This window comes from Opisthorchis viverrini (genome assembly GCF_000715545.1).
Source record: "Opisthorchis viverrini unplaced genomic scaffold opera_v5_37, whole genome shotgun sequence".
Lineage (NCBI taxonomy): Eukaryota > Metazoa > Platyhelminthes > Trematoda > Opisthorchiida > Opisthorchiidae > Opisthorchis > Opisthorchis viverrini.
Window position 1 is genome coordinate 1,929,830 of NW_008751693.1, and position 14,874 is coordinate 1,944,703.

At 39.9% G+C, this 14,874-nt stretch overlaps 1 protein-coding gene across 1 annotated transcript; it reads left to right on the forward strand.

Moving 5' to 3' along the window:
- Positions 1-2,197: 2,197 nt before the first annotated feature.
- T265_02858 (hypothetical protein) lies at positions 2,198-14,334 on the forward strand (the record flags this gene model as incomplete). Its single annotated transcript, XM_009167202.1, has 2 exons — positions 2,198-2,380; positions 13,861-14,334. A coding segment is annotated over one exon (141 nt), but the record flags the coding sequence as incomplete, so codon positions are not given.
- Positions 14,335-14,874: the final 540 nt, after the last annotated feature.

Consider the following 14,874-nt stretch of genomic DNA (forward strand, 5'->3'; position numbering starts at 1 on the left):
GCTTAGAAGAACTGCTACGTAGTCGTGTCCACGTGCGGCCTCTCGAGGCGAAATCTTACATTAGTGACAACAAGCGCGTGGATAGCACAGTCTAATAATTTGACTACCGTTATTCCATTCCATATACCATAGCGTACACAGGGGTGGGTCCCGACTGATACGTGCACTAGGGGCCAACTAATGTTGTCGGTTTGCGGAACTGCTTGAAGTAAGGCAAAGTTTTCGACGTGAAATTTGTCTTTCACTAGGGGCCAACTAATGTTGTCGGTTTGTGGAACTGCTTGAAGTGATCATCTGCAGAGTAAAGAATACGATGATGTTGCAGCGTAAAGCATAAGCCGCCTATACCTGAGTTCAAATTTTGGTTGCTATGCTTACAATTGAGAGGTGCCGTGTTTTGCTCCCACGTACGAACATATGATGAAGTACCGAAAAAGTCTTCATCATGCCCAGGCCCCATTAGTTCGTTTACTGACATGGCCAGTTATAATGTTTTTAGGGACTTCGTTTACTCTTGTTCAATACTTGTCCTTTGAGGTATAAATAGCCGGAATGCCCACAAAGCGATGAAAACGTCAAGGCTGAGACTTCTGGAAGTCTCTTTGTTGTTGACTCAGATGGGTGGATAAGACAATCACAAACAGCGACACAGCTGCACAACCCGATGTATTAAATATCAAGTCTTGTGCTACGAAAATTTGGGACAGCAATAAATGTTTGAGCAGGGAATGCTTTGTGATCGCGTTCTGTCGAGAGAGACGAAACGTCTTCACACGTCTATTCCTTCTTGGTCAATCCGTTGATTTTGGTAATTACCATCCTGTGGAGGCTTTGGGAAATTGTGTTTTAGACAGGCAGTTCCTGGGGTAAAATTAAAACTGTGGGGTGCTTATAAATAGAACCACCACCAAACATTGCATGCTTGATAAGTGAAAGGCAAATTGCGTGTTTTCCCACAGTTAGTCAGCCAGTATTTTCTTGATCAGTGCGCAGCAACCATTCATCATTTTCACTGAACACCCTTTAGCTAGTTAGTTGTTTTGTTTACCATTTGGTGTAAAGTCACTTTTGAGGCAACAGGAGTTTGGTAGGTTGAAAATCAGGCAATTGTAACCCATTGATAATCAGTTCATTACAAATTTGTCGGGTACTGAAATCCCTGTTTGTGTGACCGAACTCTCAAGTGAAAAGCTAAATCATATAAGTTAGTACATAACATTACTGACAGAAAAAAAACTTTCCGCGCAGTACGGGAGTTGTATAATTAGTGCACTTTTAGCCAGCTGTAGCAGAGTGTCAAAGGAATACATAACTCAATACAAAAGCTTGTGTTTGGAATTTGTGTGCTTTTAGCATCCAATACAAGGATTACGGATGATGGATTGTAAGTATACGTCTAACCAAGCAAAAGGCAATTCAGTCATGAAACGTACACCCTCTGATAAAGAGTATGCCCTTCTCCAAACAAAAAAATGTTGTGATCGGTTCGCGCACTCAGTCATGCGGGTAACCTTAACAAGTACATGCTTAATTCACTCAAGTAAAAGTGCTAATGTCAAACCAATCCCCTTTATTATCATTTGGCAAACTACTGAAAGGTGTCGTGAAACATATATAACCCTACAAGCACAATATACTGGTGTCGGTTAAGTGCCTACAACTGGTGGCTAGTTACCGAATGTTTCCGCTCGTTTCCTAAAGCTTGGTCTGGGTGTGTACCTAATGGATGCACAACCTTATTATATTGGACGGAAAATTTCTCAATTGCTGAAAGCAATCTATGTTGAAGTAGCTGCTTATTAGCGGCCTTTTTTTATTTTCTTGGGTTTTTCCTATTAGACAGTAGTAAGATTGATTAATTTTTTTCAAGTGGTCCATGCACGTTTAGGTTAAATCAGTGCCCGAGATGACCAGATAGTTAGAACCAATATTTTACTGGGTGATCATCAAACTATGGGTCCCAAATGGGTTACCTGAGGTCTGAAGTCGTTGAGTTTTGAAAGAACCAGTTGGTACTTTGTGGGTAACATGTACGTAGAAAATGTTGGTGAAAATGTACCTAGAGTAGTTGATGAAAACAGCTTTAATCGCATCTAGTGCTCCTTACCCGAATGGATTTTTGCAATCGTTCATGACCAAAATTTCGGGAATCCACCCCGACCAAATGCCTAGTAGTAAGTTGCTCTTCTTGTTTCAGATGTTGAGTCTACGTCTTCAAATATCCAAGTTCAGCAAACTGTCCAAGGAGGTGCAGTATTCTTCACATGTCCAAGAAATTCTGAGGATACATCTTCCATTTTTGGCATCCAGTGGACGAGGGCTGGGCGGACCACGGTAAGGATACTTGGACTGGAGGAGTTCGTTGATCCACAAATTCGAAGTGAGTTTGACCAAAAAGTGTGAAGTTGCGTAAAAAGTTACAATTTTACAATTTGCTGCGATTGCGACCTTAAACTCCTGGCGGACGATTCAAATTTTCCTTCAGTTGTCTATGGTAACACAAGTCTCATCAGGGACCATTATTGATATCTCACATGTCAATCCAAGCGAATACCTCCACTAGAGACGAAACATTTCCGGCGGCAGCATCAGCCGCTCAACAGTTGTGATAAGGTTCCGCTTTTAATGCTAATATTGCTGTGTAACTCAGCGATAAAATAAGCAAAATATTGTACTTCGGTCAAACCACGAAAGTGCAGGGCAAGAGGTGAGTGTGACCGTATACTACGATAAATCGGGGTCAAGCTTTCCTGTTTATTTGCGATGAAACGGTGAAAAATGGATTCAAGAGTGAAAAGTAAAAGAGGTACGTAAAAGTACATATGAGAGTAATAAAAATGGTAGACCGTACTGTGATTAATTAATGAACCCAAATGGAGAATTTTAGGCAACAAATGGCATTTGTCAGCGTATTTTATTATCAGTTAGTCAGCTTTATAAGACTTAGTGCAGCTAATTCTTGACTTACACTCACCGTGCACATTATCCCAGGGTAAATTCAACAGTATTACACAAAAAAGCAATCGGTCTTTTGTTGGACATTTGTAGTAACATGTGACCTAGTCTAGACGCTGTCCGCCGATAGACCTGTGATTCATTACATCTCTTTTCCTAATTATACGACGTTTTTGGCTCAGCTATAATGAGAATAATAACATGATTTAGGTCCTAAGGAAGGGAGGCAGCGAGCCTATGTATACTCAAACAATAGTAGCCGACAAGGTATTGATGGCTTTGAACCAAGCAGTCGCGGTCAGTGGCCTGCGGCTTAATTTTTGCGTAGACGAAGAGCACGTTAGCCATACTGTTCTTAGATATTAAGCTGGTAAGGATAGTTTAATGAACCTGAACAAACAAAGTTGGTCAGCCACGGTTATTCGCTATAAATTTTAATGAATTCTGGGAACCAACGATTCAAAAGATTTACAGAGTTTTGCATCAAAGACTCACGTTTCCTGAAACCAGCAGCGAAGGGAACAACACAAAGTTTTAGCAGTTGATGTCTTTCAAATTGGTGTAGCGTTCTCACCCTGATTAGTTAATTTTGTAAATGGCCTCTATGAAGTGTAGATGAAGTAAACGCAACAATTTATCACATCTGGTTACTCACGGTGGACAGTTTTCGTAGCCCTTATCAGTTTGATTCATTTCCGCAAACGTATTAAGAATGAATAGTTTTTCGGGTTGAAACCAAGTGTTGTTCAGAGTGGCTTGAGAACCAGGGCTGGCACTGGATGGCACGCCGTAGTGCACAGGCAATTGAGACGTTTATGTTCTACAATATATTTTATCCATGCATGTTAATAAATACCACCGAACCACGCTGGTTCGGTGGCATGCATTGTTTCAATGCATCTTATTTTTCGCCACCTATGTTTCTATTCGTCAGACATTATCGTGGACGGGTATAACCTAGAATGGTCTTGAGCTTCATTTGTCATTAGGGGGCACAGTCTCTGTTAAAAACGTAAAGATTGGATTTTAGTAATTGTTCCACACTAGAGGAGAGTTCAGTTATCGTACGTGGTGCATGGTACATGTGACATCAAATGACATTCACGTCCCATTGTTTTGTATTTCAGTCATCTGCCAGCGACCATTGTAACTGCTAAATATCGCGTTTACATACCTTGAGGATGCCGCTTAATTTGAGCATTTATAGAATCCTTCCATTAGAAAATTTAGCAGCTGGGTAGCTTCATAATATTCCGATTCGAAGAGGCAGGCGTCCGAATAAAATTTGCATCATAAGACCAGAAGCACTTTCAGAATCTGAAGAAATCTTTGTTAGATACCCCCTCTTTTCCTCGTGGGCTACAAGACTTGTTCGGTTTTCGGGCTCAGTGGTGCGTATTTGACACTCGGTGAATTCGTCAGTTTCTGCGGTAGAGCAGTCTTGCACAGATCTCGGAGATGAACTCGGTAAGTGGCTGACGGTGTGGAGAACCAGACGGTAGCTCGTTACTATCTTGTAATATGATTGCTGTGACCTAGAGAGAAGCGTAATGATGAGTCTGCTGGAGTTTGCACTAACCAACAAGTGTTTTGAAAAACGGTCTGAATATGCAATTTTGATTCGTACCACATCCTTGTAGATTAGATACGTTTCAAGATCACCATCTTCCTACATTTTTTGACTGGCAGAAGCAAAGCCTTGACAAATGGCGAAAGGTAACAAAAGCCCAGGTTGCATGAAATCAGCTTAATGGCTTGCGGTACTTTAACTAAATTTATTCAAACCATTGTAGCACGTTGGAAATGAAGCAGGTGAGACTGGAACATTTGCCGTGATTTTGTTATTTGGAGATCAGTTGGTAACTTTACAGGAACCTCAAGGGATAGGAATTAATGCGGTTGCACTATCATTTTTGGTACCGATCCAGCGGTTGCTGTGGATATGAGAAAGCGACAGAAAAACACCCAAGGGTCATCTAGTCAAAACTATAGGAGGAATCAGCTGGCAGACATGGAAACTGCAAAATTCATATAGTATTATCAACAACAGGATCTATGCACTTAAACAACAAACTTCTGAGGCTTTCAAAGTTACCAAGAATATGAACACAAGGATTAAAAATACCAGATTTAAAGTGTGCCAGGAGAATTCGGTAAAATTACCTGCTCTACATCGGCATCGCAAAAAATCTCCGTTGGAATTTTTCAGGTCTATTTGCACTACCTACAAAGCTACAAATGTTTGTTCCCTATGTCTTTGGACGCCTGAGCTTTATAGGAAGTGGTTTAAGCCGTGGAGCCTGTGGTCAGTTCAATTTAGTGAGCTTTATAGAACAGCTCAAACTTCGACGGGCATCCAGAGGTGCGCGTTTTGCCAGGAAAAAACTCTAGTTTTGTTATCAAAAGATGCGAGCTGCATCTTTTCTTGATTTCTCTGATATTGAAAGCTAATTTTTCAACTTTGCTTGAGGTTTGTGTTATGAATCCTAGAATTATTTTGGGTTCCCACCTTGCGTTTTTGATATAGACGAGTTTGAGCAAACAGAAAAGAGCTGTTAACCCGTACATTTTATTTGGTGCCAGTGAACCCGGGCAACGTGCTACAACTGCTCCCTAACCCATCTGGCCAGGTGAAATTATCAGACTGTCATCGGCCACTTTTTCTGTTTAGTATATTCCCTTAATTGTTTAGGCCCGGTCAGCCAGGCTTAGAGATTTTTTACTACAAATTTTGCGACATTAACCCAAAAAGTGTATCAAGGTCTTCTCTCTCCCCTGGTTTATTAATAAATAAATAAATAAATAAATAAAATAAATAAATAATCCTAACCTCATCTTACCATGCAAACATTGTTCTGCTCATTTACCAAAGATATTCGACTAAATCAGATGTCTTATAATTAGCATCTTATCTTACACCGTATGTGTTCAGTAGATGGATTGTGGAAAGGAAACCTGTTCCCGCCTTTGTGTTTGGACAAGTCTTTGGCGGATATGTATGTAATTAGTACCGTCAGTTTTCTTAGTTTTTTTCGAACAATTAAACCTTGCTAAATTCCCGTCCTTCTAGGATATGGTAGCAATCTAATTAAGGTTTATTACACCAACTCAAGTGACGCAACGAATTCGGAAACAAACATCTTATATCTACTGTTCCCTGTATAAGAAAAGCTTCGATAATGCTTCCAGCTCAAGTCGGTTGTCTGTCTGTGATTCAGTTAGTTTTACTCTGTCAAAATGACGGTGTCCAGCTTGCATCTGTGTGTAATTTAACTTACAAACACCCAGCAGAATAGCGTGGTGCATAGGGTGCGGAGCAACAGCCTACAGAAAAGTTTGATGGAATTAGCTAACCAACAGCTGACCCTGAGCTTGAGCAGTTCTTAGGGTTGTAAGTGGAACTAATGGCAACCCGTTGTACCATTCCAGCAGTAGCGGAAAAATGAACTTCCGTTCTGTATTTTTGCGTTTATTATTATAGATTCACTTATACCACCACCCACCTGTTATAGTATTTTAAACATCATTGCAAAACGGTAGGCGGGCAGGAAAGTCGTTACCTATATCCTTAAAATCGGAATGAATGTCAGCTTGTTTTATGAAAATTAGTTTTACATGTGAAACTTAAGAACGTTTATTTTAGAGCAGAGTTATTTTTAAAAACCTGAAGCCAACATATCTGATAATATATTTTGGAAACATGTTGCTGAAATCTTTTGACGACTCCTGTTCATAACAATATGACCAGAATTTCCAGCTTATAAGATAATTGTCTGAAAAACTTATTTTAAGAAAGCATTCTGATACGTCTAAATTTTTTCAGTAATTGGGCGGCAAAATTTTAATTCCGCAGCGCACCACTCACTCGGAAACAAAATAACTGATGTGGAAAAGTTGCCTTTTATGCCCACAGTGTAGACCACACTTTGCTGGCTACGTGGAGCACATTGGACGTGTTTCAGCCCATTCGGGACAAGACGGTAAATGCTGCCTAGTTTGCGGTGCAATGCATTTCATATATTTTGCCACAGCGCGCGGGTATATACATGAAGCTGCAGGTTTGGGTTTCTAGAAACAGTTCCAATGTCCAAGAAAATATTTCAATTTGAAAATAGAGACAGTGGTCAGAAATATTCACCGCTCCAAGAGAGCAGTAAGGCATCCAGAGTGTCAAGAACAAGATGGGCAGAATGCCAAGCTAAACAGTTTGCATATTAATGACGTTTTTGTGGATCGGGGGCAAAAGTAGAGGTAACATGTGCGGATGTCATGCATAAGTTTCATGGGCGCAAGGCGTCCTACTGTCCATCCCCTGAGTAGAACTTCTCAGTTTAGGCGGATAGTACTGGTATGTGGATTTGTCACATATCTTTTTCCCTCTTTTGTACCAGCTGTTCTAGATTACAGGACATTTGTCTGTAATGGATTTGCGTTGGCCAAAAACATCATTGGATGCTATTAAGTACCATTCAGTATTCATTCATGTGGCAAGCTGTGATGATATAACGTCCATTTATTATTGGTGACATGTCTGTCAATGTAATAAAATAAATAACTTAATTTGTGTAACTTCGTATTGTTATTACTTTGCTCTACTCCGAAAATCTACTTATAATATCATTTCAGTATGGGAATGGTGATTCCGGTTGATAGTGTGTATATAAACCAATATTACGACAATGTACTTTTCCACATCTTCGAATAAGTTCACACTTCATTTTCAGTTTTTACGGTCACGTACAAAATTTAGACATAAGGATCCTGTCGTTTTAAAAAGCTGTCCTCCAATAGAGGGTGCATGGAACAGATAGACAAAGGCGGATGTAACTTGAGCGTAAAAACATCTTTTTATTCATCAAGAACGAGTGAAGCTATAACCTATCTAACTGCGAGTTTAGTATACTTCTGGTTAGGCACACGCAACCAAACGGCTGAATTCTTTACGGCTAGCCAGCAAGTTTAAGATAATCTGATTTGCAATAAGAATGGAACAATCGTACAGTGCTTCCGGCTTTGTTGCATAATCTCTCTCAAATGATGGGCTTCAGTTTCGGTTGAAAATTCCGAAATTCCCTACCCTATCAAAGAAATAGAGTTTTGCACTTAACATGACTGAATACATAGAGAAGGAAATGCACGAAATTACAGGTTTACAATGTGGCATAAATGAAAGCTAAGTCAACACTCTTGTCTGATGCTCAGTCATTCAGTGGACTCTCCTTGGAAGTGCATGCCAGTGGTGTGAGTAGGGAATACTGTCTTATTAATTCTAGTCCACCTGTACAATGCTTGTACCCACTAAAGCGATCTGAACACTGCTTTATAGTTAGTATTCAAAAGTATCTCAGTTTCTAAAAACAAATCTCCATGAAATAGATATGTTAGCTGAGTATGATAAATTGGAAAAATACACGCGTTGAAATATGACAAACAGTAGATGTGTGTTTTTCTTTCAATCACTGACTGATTTTAAACAAAACATGTTTCATGTAGCCGTTATTCATAGTGCCTGGAAATTGACTATGTTTTATTAGTCTTCCCACCAAATCTACCATTCATACAATAAGATTCCAAATACTTTCACCAAACACACCCAAACCCAGTTGTACCTTTGGACTTTTCTTCCAGAGCGGTGTGGGTTCTTCCGCTCCCGTGGCCGATCTTTGCCTGTAAGCTGGTTCCACATTATCCCTCGCTTTTGAAGATCAAACTACAATGCTTCTGTCCCTTTATACTCGCATACGTAACTATTTGGGACAGAAATACTGAAAAAGTAATCTTTCATAAGATTATAATACATGCGCTCTATTTGCACTTTTAGCTATATCCACAAATTTGGCCCCCAGGTTTTTATATCCCATTGATTTTACTGACGTTTGCCGAGTAACCTGATGTTAGATTAAAATACCAGTCAACGACCCTAGAGTGCAACAAAAGAGAATCTAATCTGCTATGTGTAATAAGCGGTCTAGGAAAAAACGTTTTAACTGGCTTGGATATAAATCACCTCAGAATGGTTCGCATGCGCTTGTTCATAATGGCGCTGAACACACTGAGCACATTCGCTCTTCTAAAAGGTCACGTAATGTTTCTCTAGCTAGGTCCACAGGTGAACGAATAACCAGTGTTAACTTCATTAGATTCCATCACTTGCTTTGTAACGATATTGGACATTTTCCAGAATATCGAAACCATATTACACTTTATACACAATAATGAGAGGGTTGTTGAGTTTTTGGCGCCTCTGACGCAGGCACGCAAAAGGATAGTCTTGGAACTCGAGCAAAGACATCACGTTTTTCACTATACTCTCCTAGTTTGTTGTTTTAGTACTTTCCATTGAGTGAGACAATAAAAAACCTCATGTTGGACGACATTACATGGTTCTCAAGTGTTCTGCGAAGTCAAGAAACGGTTAGGCTATAATTCCGACTGGAGTAAAGAATCCGAAATTTATCGCGCAATACTGGTTGGCTGGAGTTGAATCTATAAGGTGCATAAATAATACGCATTTTGAAACTTAAACACCACTTTAAACATTTATCATTTTTATGTAAACATACACACATTAGGAAGGCTTACCGTAAACAAACTGACATTACAAAAAATGGTGAAACAAACCGCCCCTTTCCTATATAACAAGTTGAAGGCGGTATGAGATGTGAGACACAGCATTTTTACATTCTTCAAGCGTCACTCGTGTACACACCTCTCTAATTCTTGCTCTTAACGCCACCAAATTCTTCGGTTTATTTTCATGATATACGCAAACCTTGAACATTCCCCAAAACCAATAATCCAGAGGTGTGAGATCGGGTGACCTTGCGGGCCAAAAGTTTGGAAATTCACGAGCAGTGACTCTCTCATCAAAAAATTGCTCTCGGAGGTAAGTTCTCACTTGTTTTGAGGTGAGGGGGTGAGGCGCCATCTTGTCGAAAGACGGTCGATGACTTTCTGTGCTGCTTAAGTTGCGGGATATCATGCGTCTGCAGCATATGGAGGTAACTGGCGCCGGAAACGGTAGCACGCTGGCGCGGCGAATGCCGGTCAACTGACACCTGAGTTACTGACGAAGATGCCATGGTGCTCTGGGACTGAAGTTGCTCGACGGCATTCTGTGCAGTGGGCGCTCTTTCATTACTCATAGACTTTCTTCCTTTGGCGGGAAAATCCAATACAAATCCAGTGGACCGAAAGTTCGCAATCAAGCGTGTAAAGGTCGAGACGGTAAAAGGATCTTTGATGAGAACATGTTTGGTTTTGTAAACACGACGCGCAGCGGTGGCGCTTTCACCAAGGGAATAACAGATTTTCACAATTTCAGTGCGCGAACTGACATCCGTCGTAAACAAATAACTGGTACACAAAACCTCCTTTATGTGACTACTAATATTGCGTGCATTTAATCACACAATTAAATTTTGCAACTATTATGAGACACCCTGTAAATACCAGTTACATACGGAAAGAACTCATAACTTTTTGAATGTCAATCGCCACCGAACATTCATCTTGGATACGCTGAATATCTGTCTATTAACCCGATCACTAGCAACTCGTCTGCTGTGGCGACTTTAAAGTTTTGGCAACACATTGTTCCCATGGAGTGCGCTTTTTCAACAGCGTTGCGTCTTTGAGGACGTCAAGTGCAAACGCTGCATTTTAAGTCACGAGTCACCGCTTTGTGTCGATTTTTAAAAGAATTGTGTTTATATTATTACGTTTATAAATTTACGCATGATCTTTGAGAGTTGTTGCAAGTCCGTGTATTTTTCATTTTCGCACATTTCCCAATGGCTATAGCTGAAATATTTTAGCACGGCTAACGTTGTTGAGCCAAACGAGCAGGCAGCCCAAATTTCACATGATTTGGCATGCTAATCCACATTTTTTCTGTGAGCCTTGACTTTGTGGTGGTAGCGCAGGCGTAACACTTTTTACAGGCCGGAGCTGAAATACGGAAATCGGCCAGGGTTCGCAGTGCTGATCAGCTAAAACGCGCCCGACAGTAGTATTTGCCTTTTGGAGTTAATTCACCAGAATGGTCACTTTTGAAGAATAAAAGCTCTGTTAGTTGGAATATAGAATGTGGGTTTCCCCGGGTTACCTGCAATTAGCTTTTGTTTTTGAGAAAGTACTATCATGCTTCTATTACCACTTTAGAGAGAGAGAATCTTATTTGCCAGTCATAAGGTTCATACTCTTCATTGGAGAATAGGTTGTACAAGAATTTGTTATCAACGGCTGCTTATTTTTCGTCACGGCCATGCAGTCAGGCCGCAAGCGGTAACGTAGTTTTATGAGTTTGCCCATGCGTGCCAAAAGTGGGGAAGTTGACGGGTGATGTGGTTTACATGTTTTCGGGAGAACTTGTTTTAAACTGGTATTCCTTGAACATCCATCTCTTGCATGAAAAAAAATGACGGTGATCTGATAAAGTAAAAAAGTAAAGATGCGATTTTCTTGAAAATTATGCATTCAGCATGCTGTCGGATAGATGACATCCAAGAATACAACAGGATCAATTCTCAGTTCATCATTTTGGATTTATTCCTAATTCAAAATTTAGTGACGGCATACATGGGACCGCAAAGAACAGACAAAGATTTGCTGATAATTCTAGCACCACTTTTGTTGTTACCTTTTCTTACCGTTTATATAAATTAAGGTAGTGAAAAACTGTTGCAAAATCTCGTTAGTCGGTTGGTGAACAGATCCTACAAGAATACTTTGTGGACGCAAGACAGACACACAAACTGGTACTCATTCTTGCATTAATGCTGGTTTTTGACAGGCGTTTTTCGTAACCCTAGCTTTTGAGAGATTTCAAGGACATTGTTCATCTAGTATAACCAGCTGATATCTGCCACATTTTGAATGTAATCAAAAGGCATACGATCTTTTAGGCTAACTTCCATTACTCTGTCTCTGTCTACTAGTTAACTTACAGCTGCGAATCACAGGCATATGTCTCAGAGGTTGTCTAATGTTTTATTTGGAAGGCGGCTTTTCAATAAATACTGCAAAAGTATCAAAGATGGGGTTTATGTTTAGCTAGCTGTGCTAATTTTAGCCCCATTAAGAGCATAAACTTTTGTTCCAAAGTCAGTTTTCACTGGTTGAAAGGTTGGAAGCTAGTATTATTGTAGGGCAAAGCTGAATGAGGGCGATTATTTGATACACTCCAAGCTTTATTCCAATCATTACTTAAAATTGCAAAAATGTAAGCTAATTTCAAAAGCCTACTTGCGCAAAACTAGTTGGCAGGCATTTCGATGAGGCAACAAACATCATGCTCGCTTAGGTGTTCTATACTGGCTATGCTCTGTGCTTGCGGATTCACTGATTATCAAGCCCAGTGAAGGCGCTTATACTTTAATCAGAATAAGGCAGAATGCTAGTTAGCGGTGCGTAGGTTGGATGATATGACTGAAACATTAGGGTTCCGGTTGTGTTATTCAACTGCTGAATGGGGTCTCCGGCGCAATTTCACCCAATTGGTGTGGGAAGAAACAGAATACGACTCCTAACTCATTCTTTGGCATGCACACTCACAGTTTGAAACCCGACTGTCTCTTTGGATTGTGTTATGTATGGAAATTACTGCTTTCGTTCATAAAGTGCCGAATGTGTCTGTGACCTTTTTTGCTTCCTCATTGGTTCCTATTAGATAAATTTTCGTGGTCACGTAATAGTATGATGTCAGTATTGATGCTCTGTGTAATCGCAGTTACAATAAAGAAGGGTTCAAGTCAAATACAAAACTGACAATCGCCTCAATAAATGATCAAAATCAGTTAATTTACTACTTTCTAGATAGCCTTACAGGATAGACTGTTGAAATTATCAGCGATACATTTGTAATCCCACTGAACCGTTGTTTCAAATAAAGACGATTCACGATAGTGGAGACGCTTTTAAACGAAAAATGTCCAATCACAAAGCAAACGACGAGGGAATCTGTGACTTTTCCATAGACATACCCTAAGTTCGCGAACACTCGGGAGCCTTTCACAGCCATTAAACCGATAATCTCTTGATTTTATTGTTTTTAGATCAAACCAGAATATCCGTATTTTTAAAATTAGAAGAGGCTGAGAAGGAGTTCGGTACCACAGCTTTGGCGGTTCTTATCACTTGACCTTGTGGTTGTTCATTGGAGTTTATTGTCCAGTCATACTTACCGCATGTGGTTAGCCTTAACTGAGTTAATTTCAGCGCCTCCATGTCACAACACAACACTATCCAGACTTTAATATACATTGTTTTGCTGCGTTAATATAAGTATTTTAGGTAAGTAGGTAAGCTAATTAATTGAATTCAATGAATGTTGTGGGTAGACCGGATCTCTTCATTGTACTACTGTAATATTTACAAATAAAGGTACACACGTCTTGTCAAAGAAAGCTCATGAGTTTCTAAGTTCGTCCATAAAGCGGTTTATATCTACTCAACCCGTAAATTTGCTCACCTGTACTGTGGTTACCCTTGCCCTTATATATAATGAATGATAACCATGCATAAAATCTTACCGAATATTAAAAAAACATTTCACATAATTTTGGGGCTGTTAAAAATTGTGCTCGTTTTGCGCCCCACCAACCATTTATGCGTTCAATAACCAACGGTCACCTTACTTGGACAATCAAATGAAACCAATATCCCTGACGAAGCACAGCATGGAAACCTCCTAGAATTCCTGATAGTGTGAAGGGATAGTGTATTGGACACGCTAGTGTTTTGAAAATACCGAAAATGTTCTAACGAACCTAATTCTTTGAATTACACATTTTAGGTGGTTGTGCGGGATACCGATGTTATCATAAATAGTGATGCTATCAGTGCATCCAAGTCATTCGCCTGCAATGAATTTGCATGTATATTTTCCTGCTTTTTAATTATTAGATCGTGTCCACATTCACAATACCTACACATGGTATCTGAGTAACATTCAACAATCGGATGGAGGTTTGTACACATGCTCGCTTTATCAGACGCATATGGTCAACGGTACGGCATCCTCAAAATGGAAAGTGGTTGCGCGGATATATCTCGATGTACAGGGTAAGCAACATACCAGAACCCACGCGATCCCCTAAATAATTCAAATCTTTTATGTTCAAAATCATTTTATGGCAAAACCTATCCCGATCAACTGTGGCCCAGTTTGTCGTGTTTGACAGTCCCACATATCTTGACTGATTTCTCGCGGTTCGAATCCTTTCAACGTTTTTATCTGGTTTCCAGACCGTCTGCAATTCCCACTGACTGTTTGCAAAGATATATTTGAGACATTCTCGAAGTTGGTTTCCTTCAGTTTCCTGTCTTTCTGTCATCATTTATCGACCAATTTAAGGCAACCAGACAATTAAGCTGAACCATTTTATTAATAAGGTCAACAGTTTTGCAAAAAACAACTAAATGTTTTACATCAACAGAAAAAGAATTTTGAATGGTGATTGTCCTTTTGGCAAAAAACAGTGGTTGAGTAGAAGCCAGGAGCCAAGCATTGATAACTTAAAATGAAATTTAACGTACACCAGGTAGTTGGGATCATGGAGTCATGCAACATTTGGGGCAATACTGCCGTATTGCTGAGCTCTTTTGAAATCCCATGAGTTATTGATAGCTAAAGATGGTAACATGAAACATACGGGCAACAGCAAATGACTGTAGGCAAGCCTTTAGACCAGCGTAAACGTATTTACTGGTATCTTATTGTTAGCAAATGTTTTGCGTAAAAACAGATTACGCCACGGGGAGCCCCGAGAATATTTTGGGGCACCCATTTGGTTTTTTGAGTAGCACAAATGTGAACTATGTGTAGGTGTCCGGGAGACGAATGAAAATTCATCGTATTGTTACACTGGGTTTTTTTTATGTTGCACGAGTGCATTTATTAAGTGATCTATTGTTTTT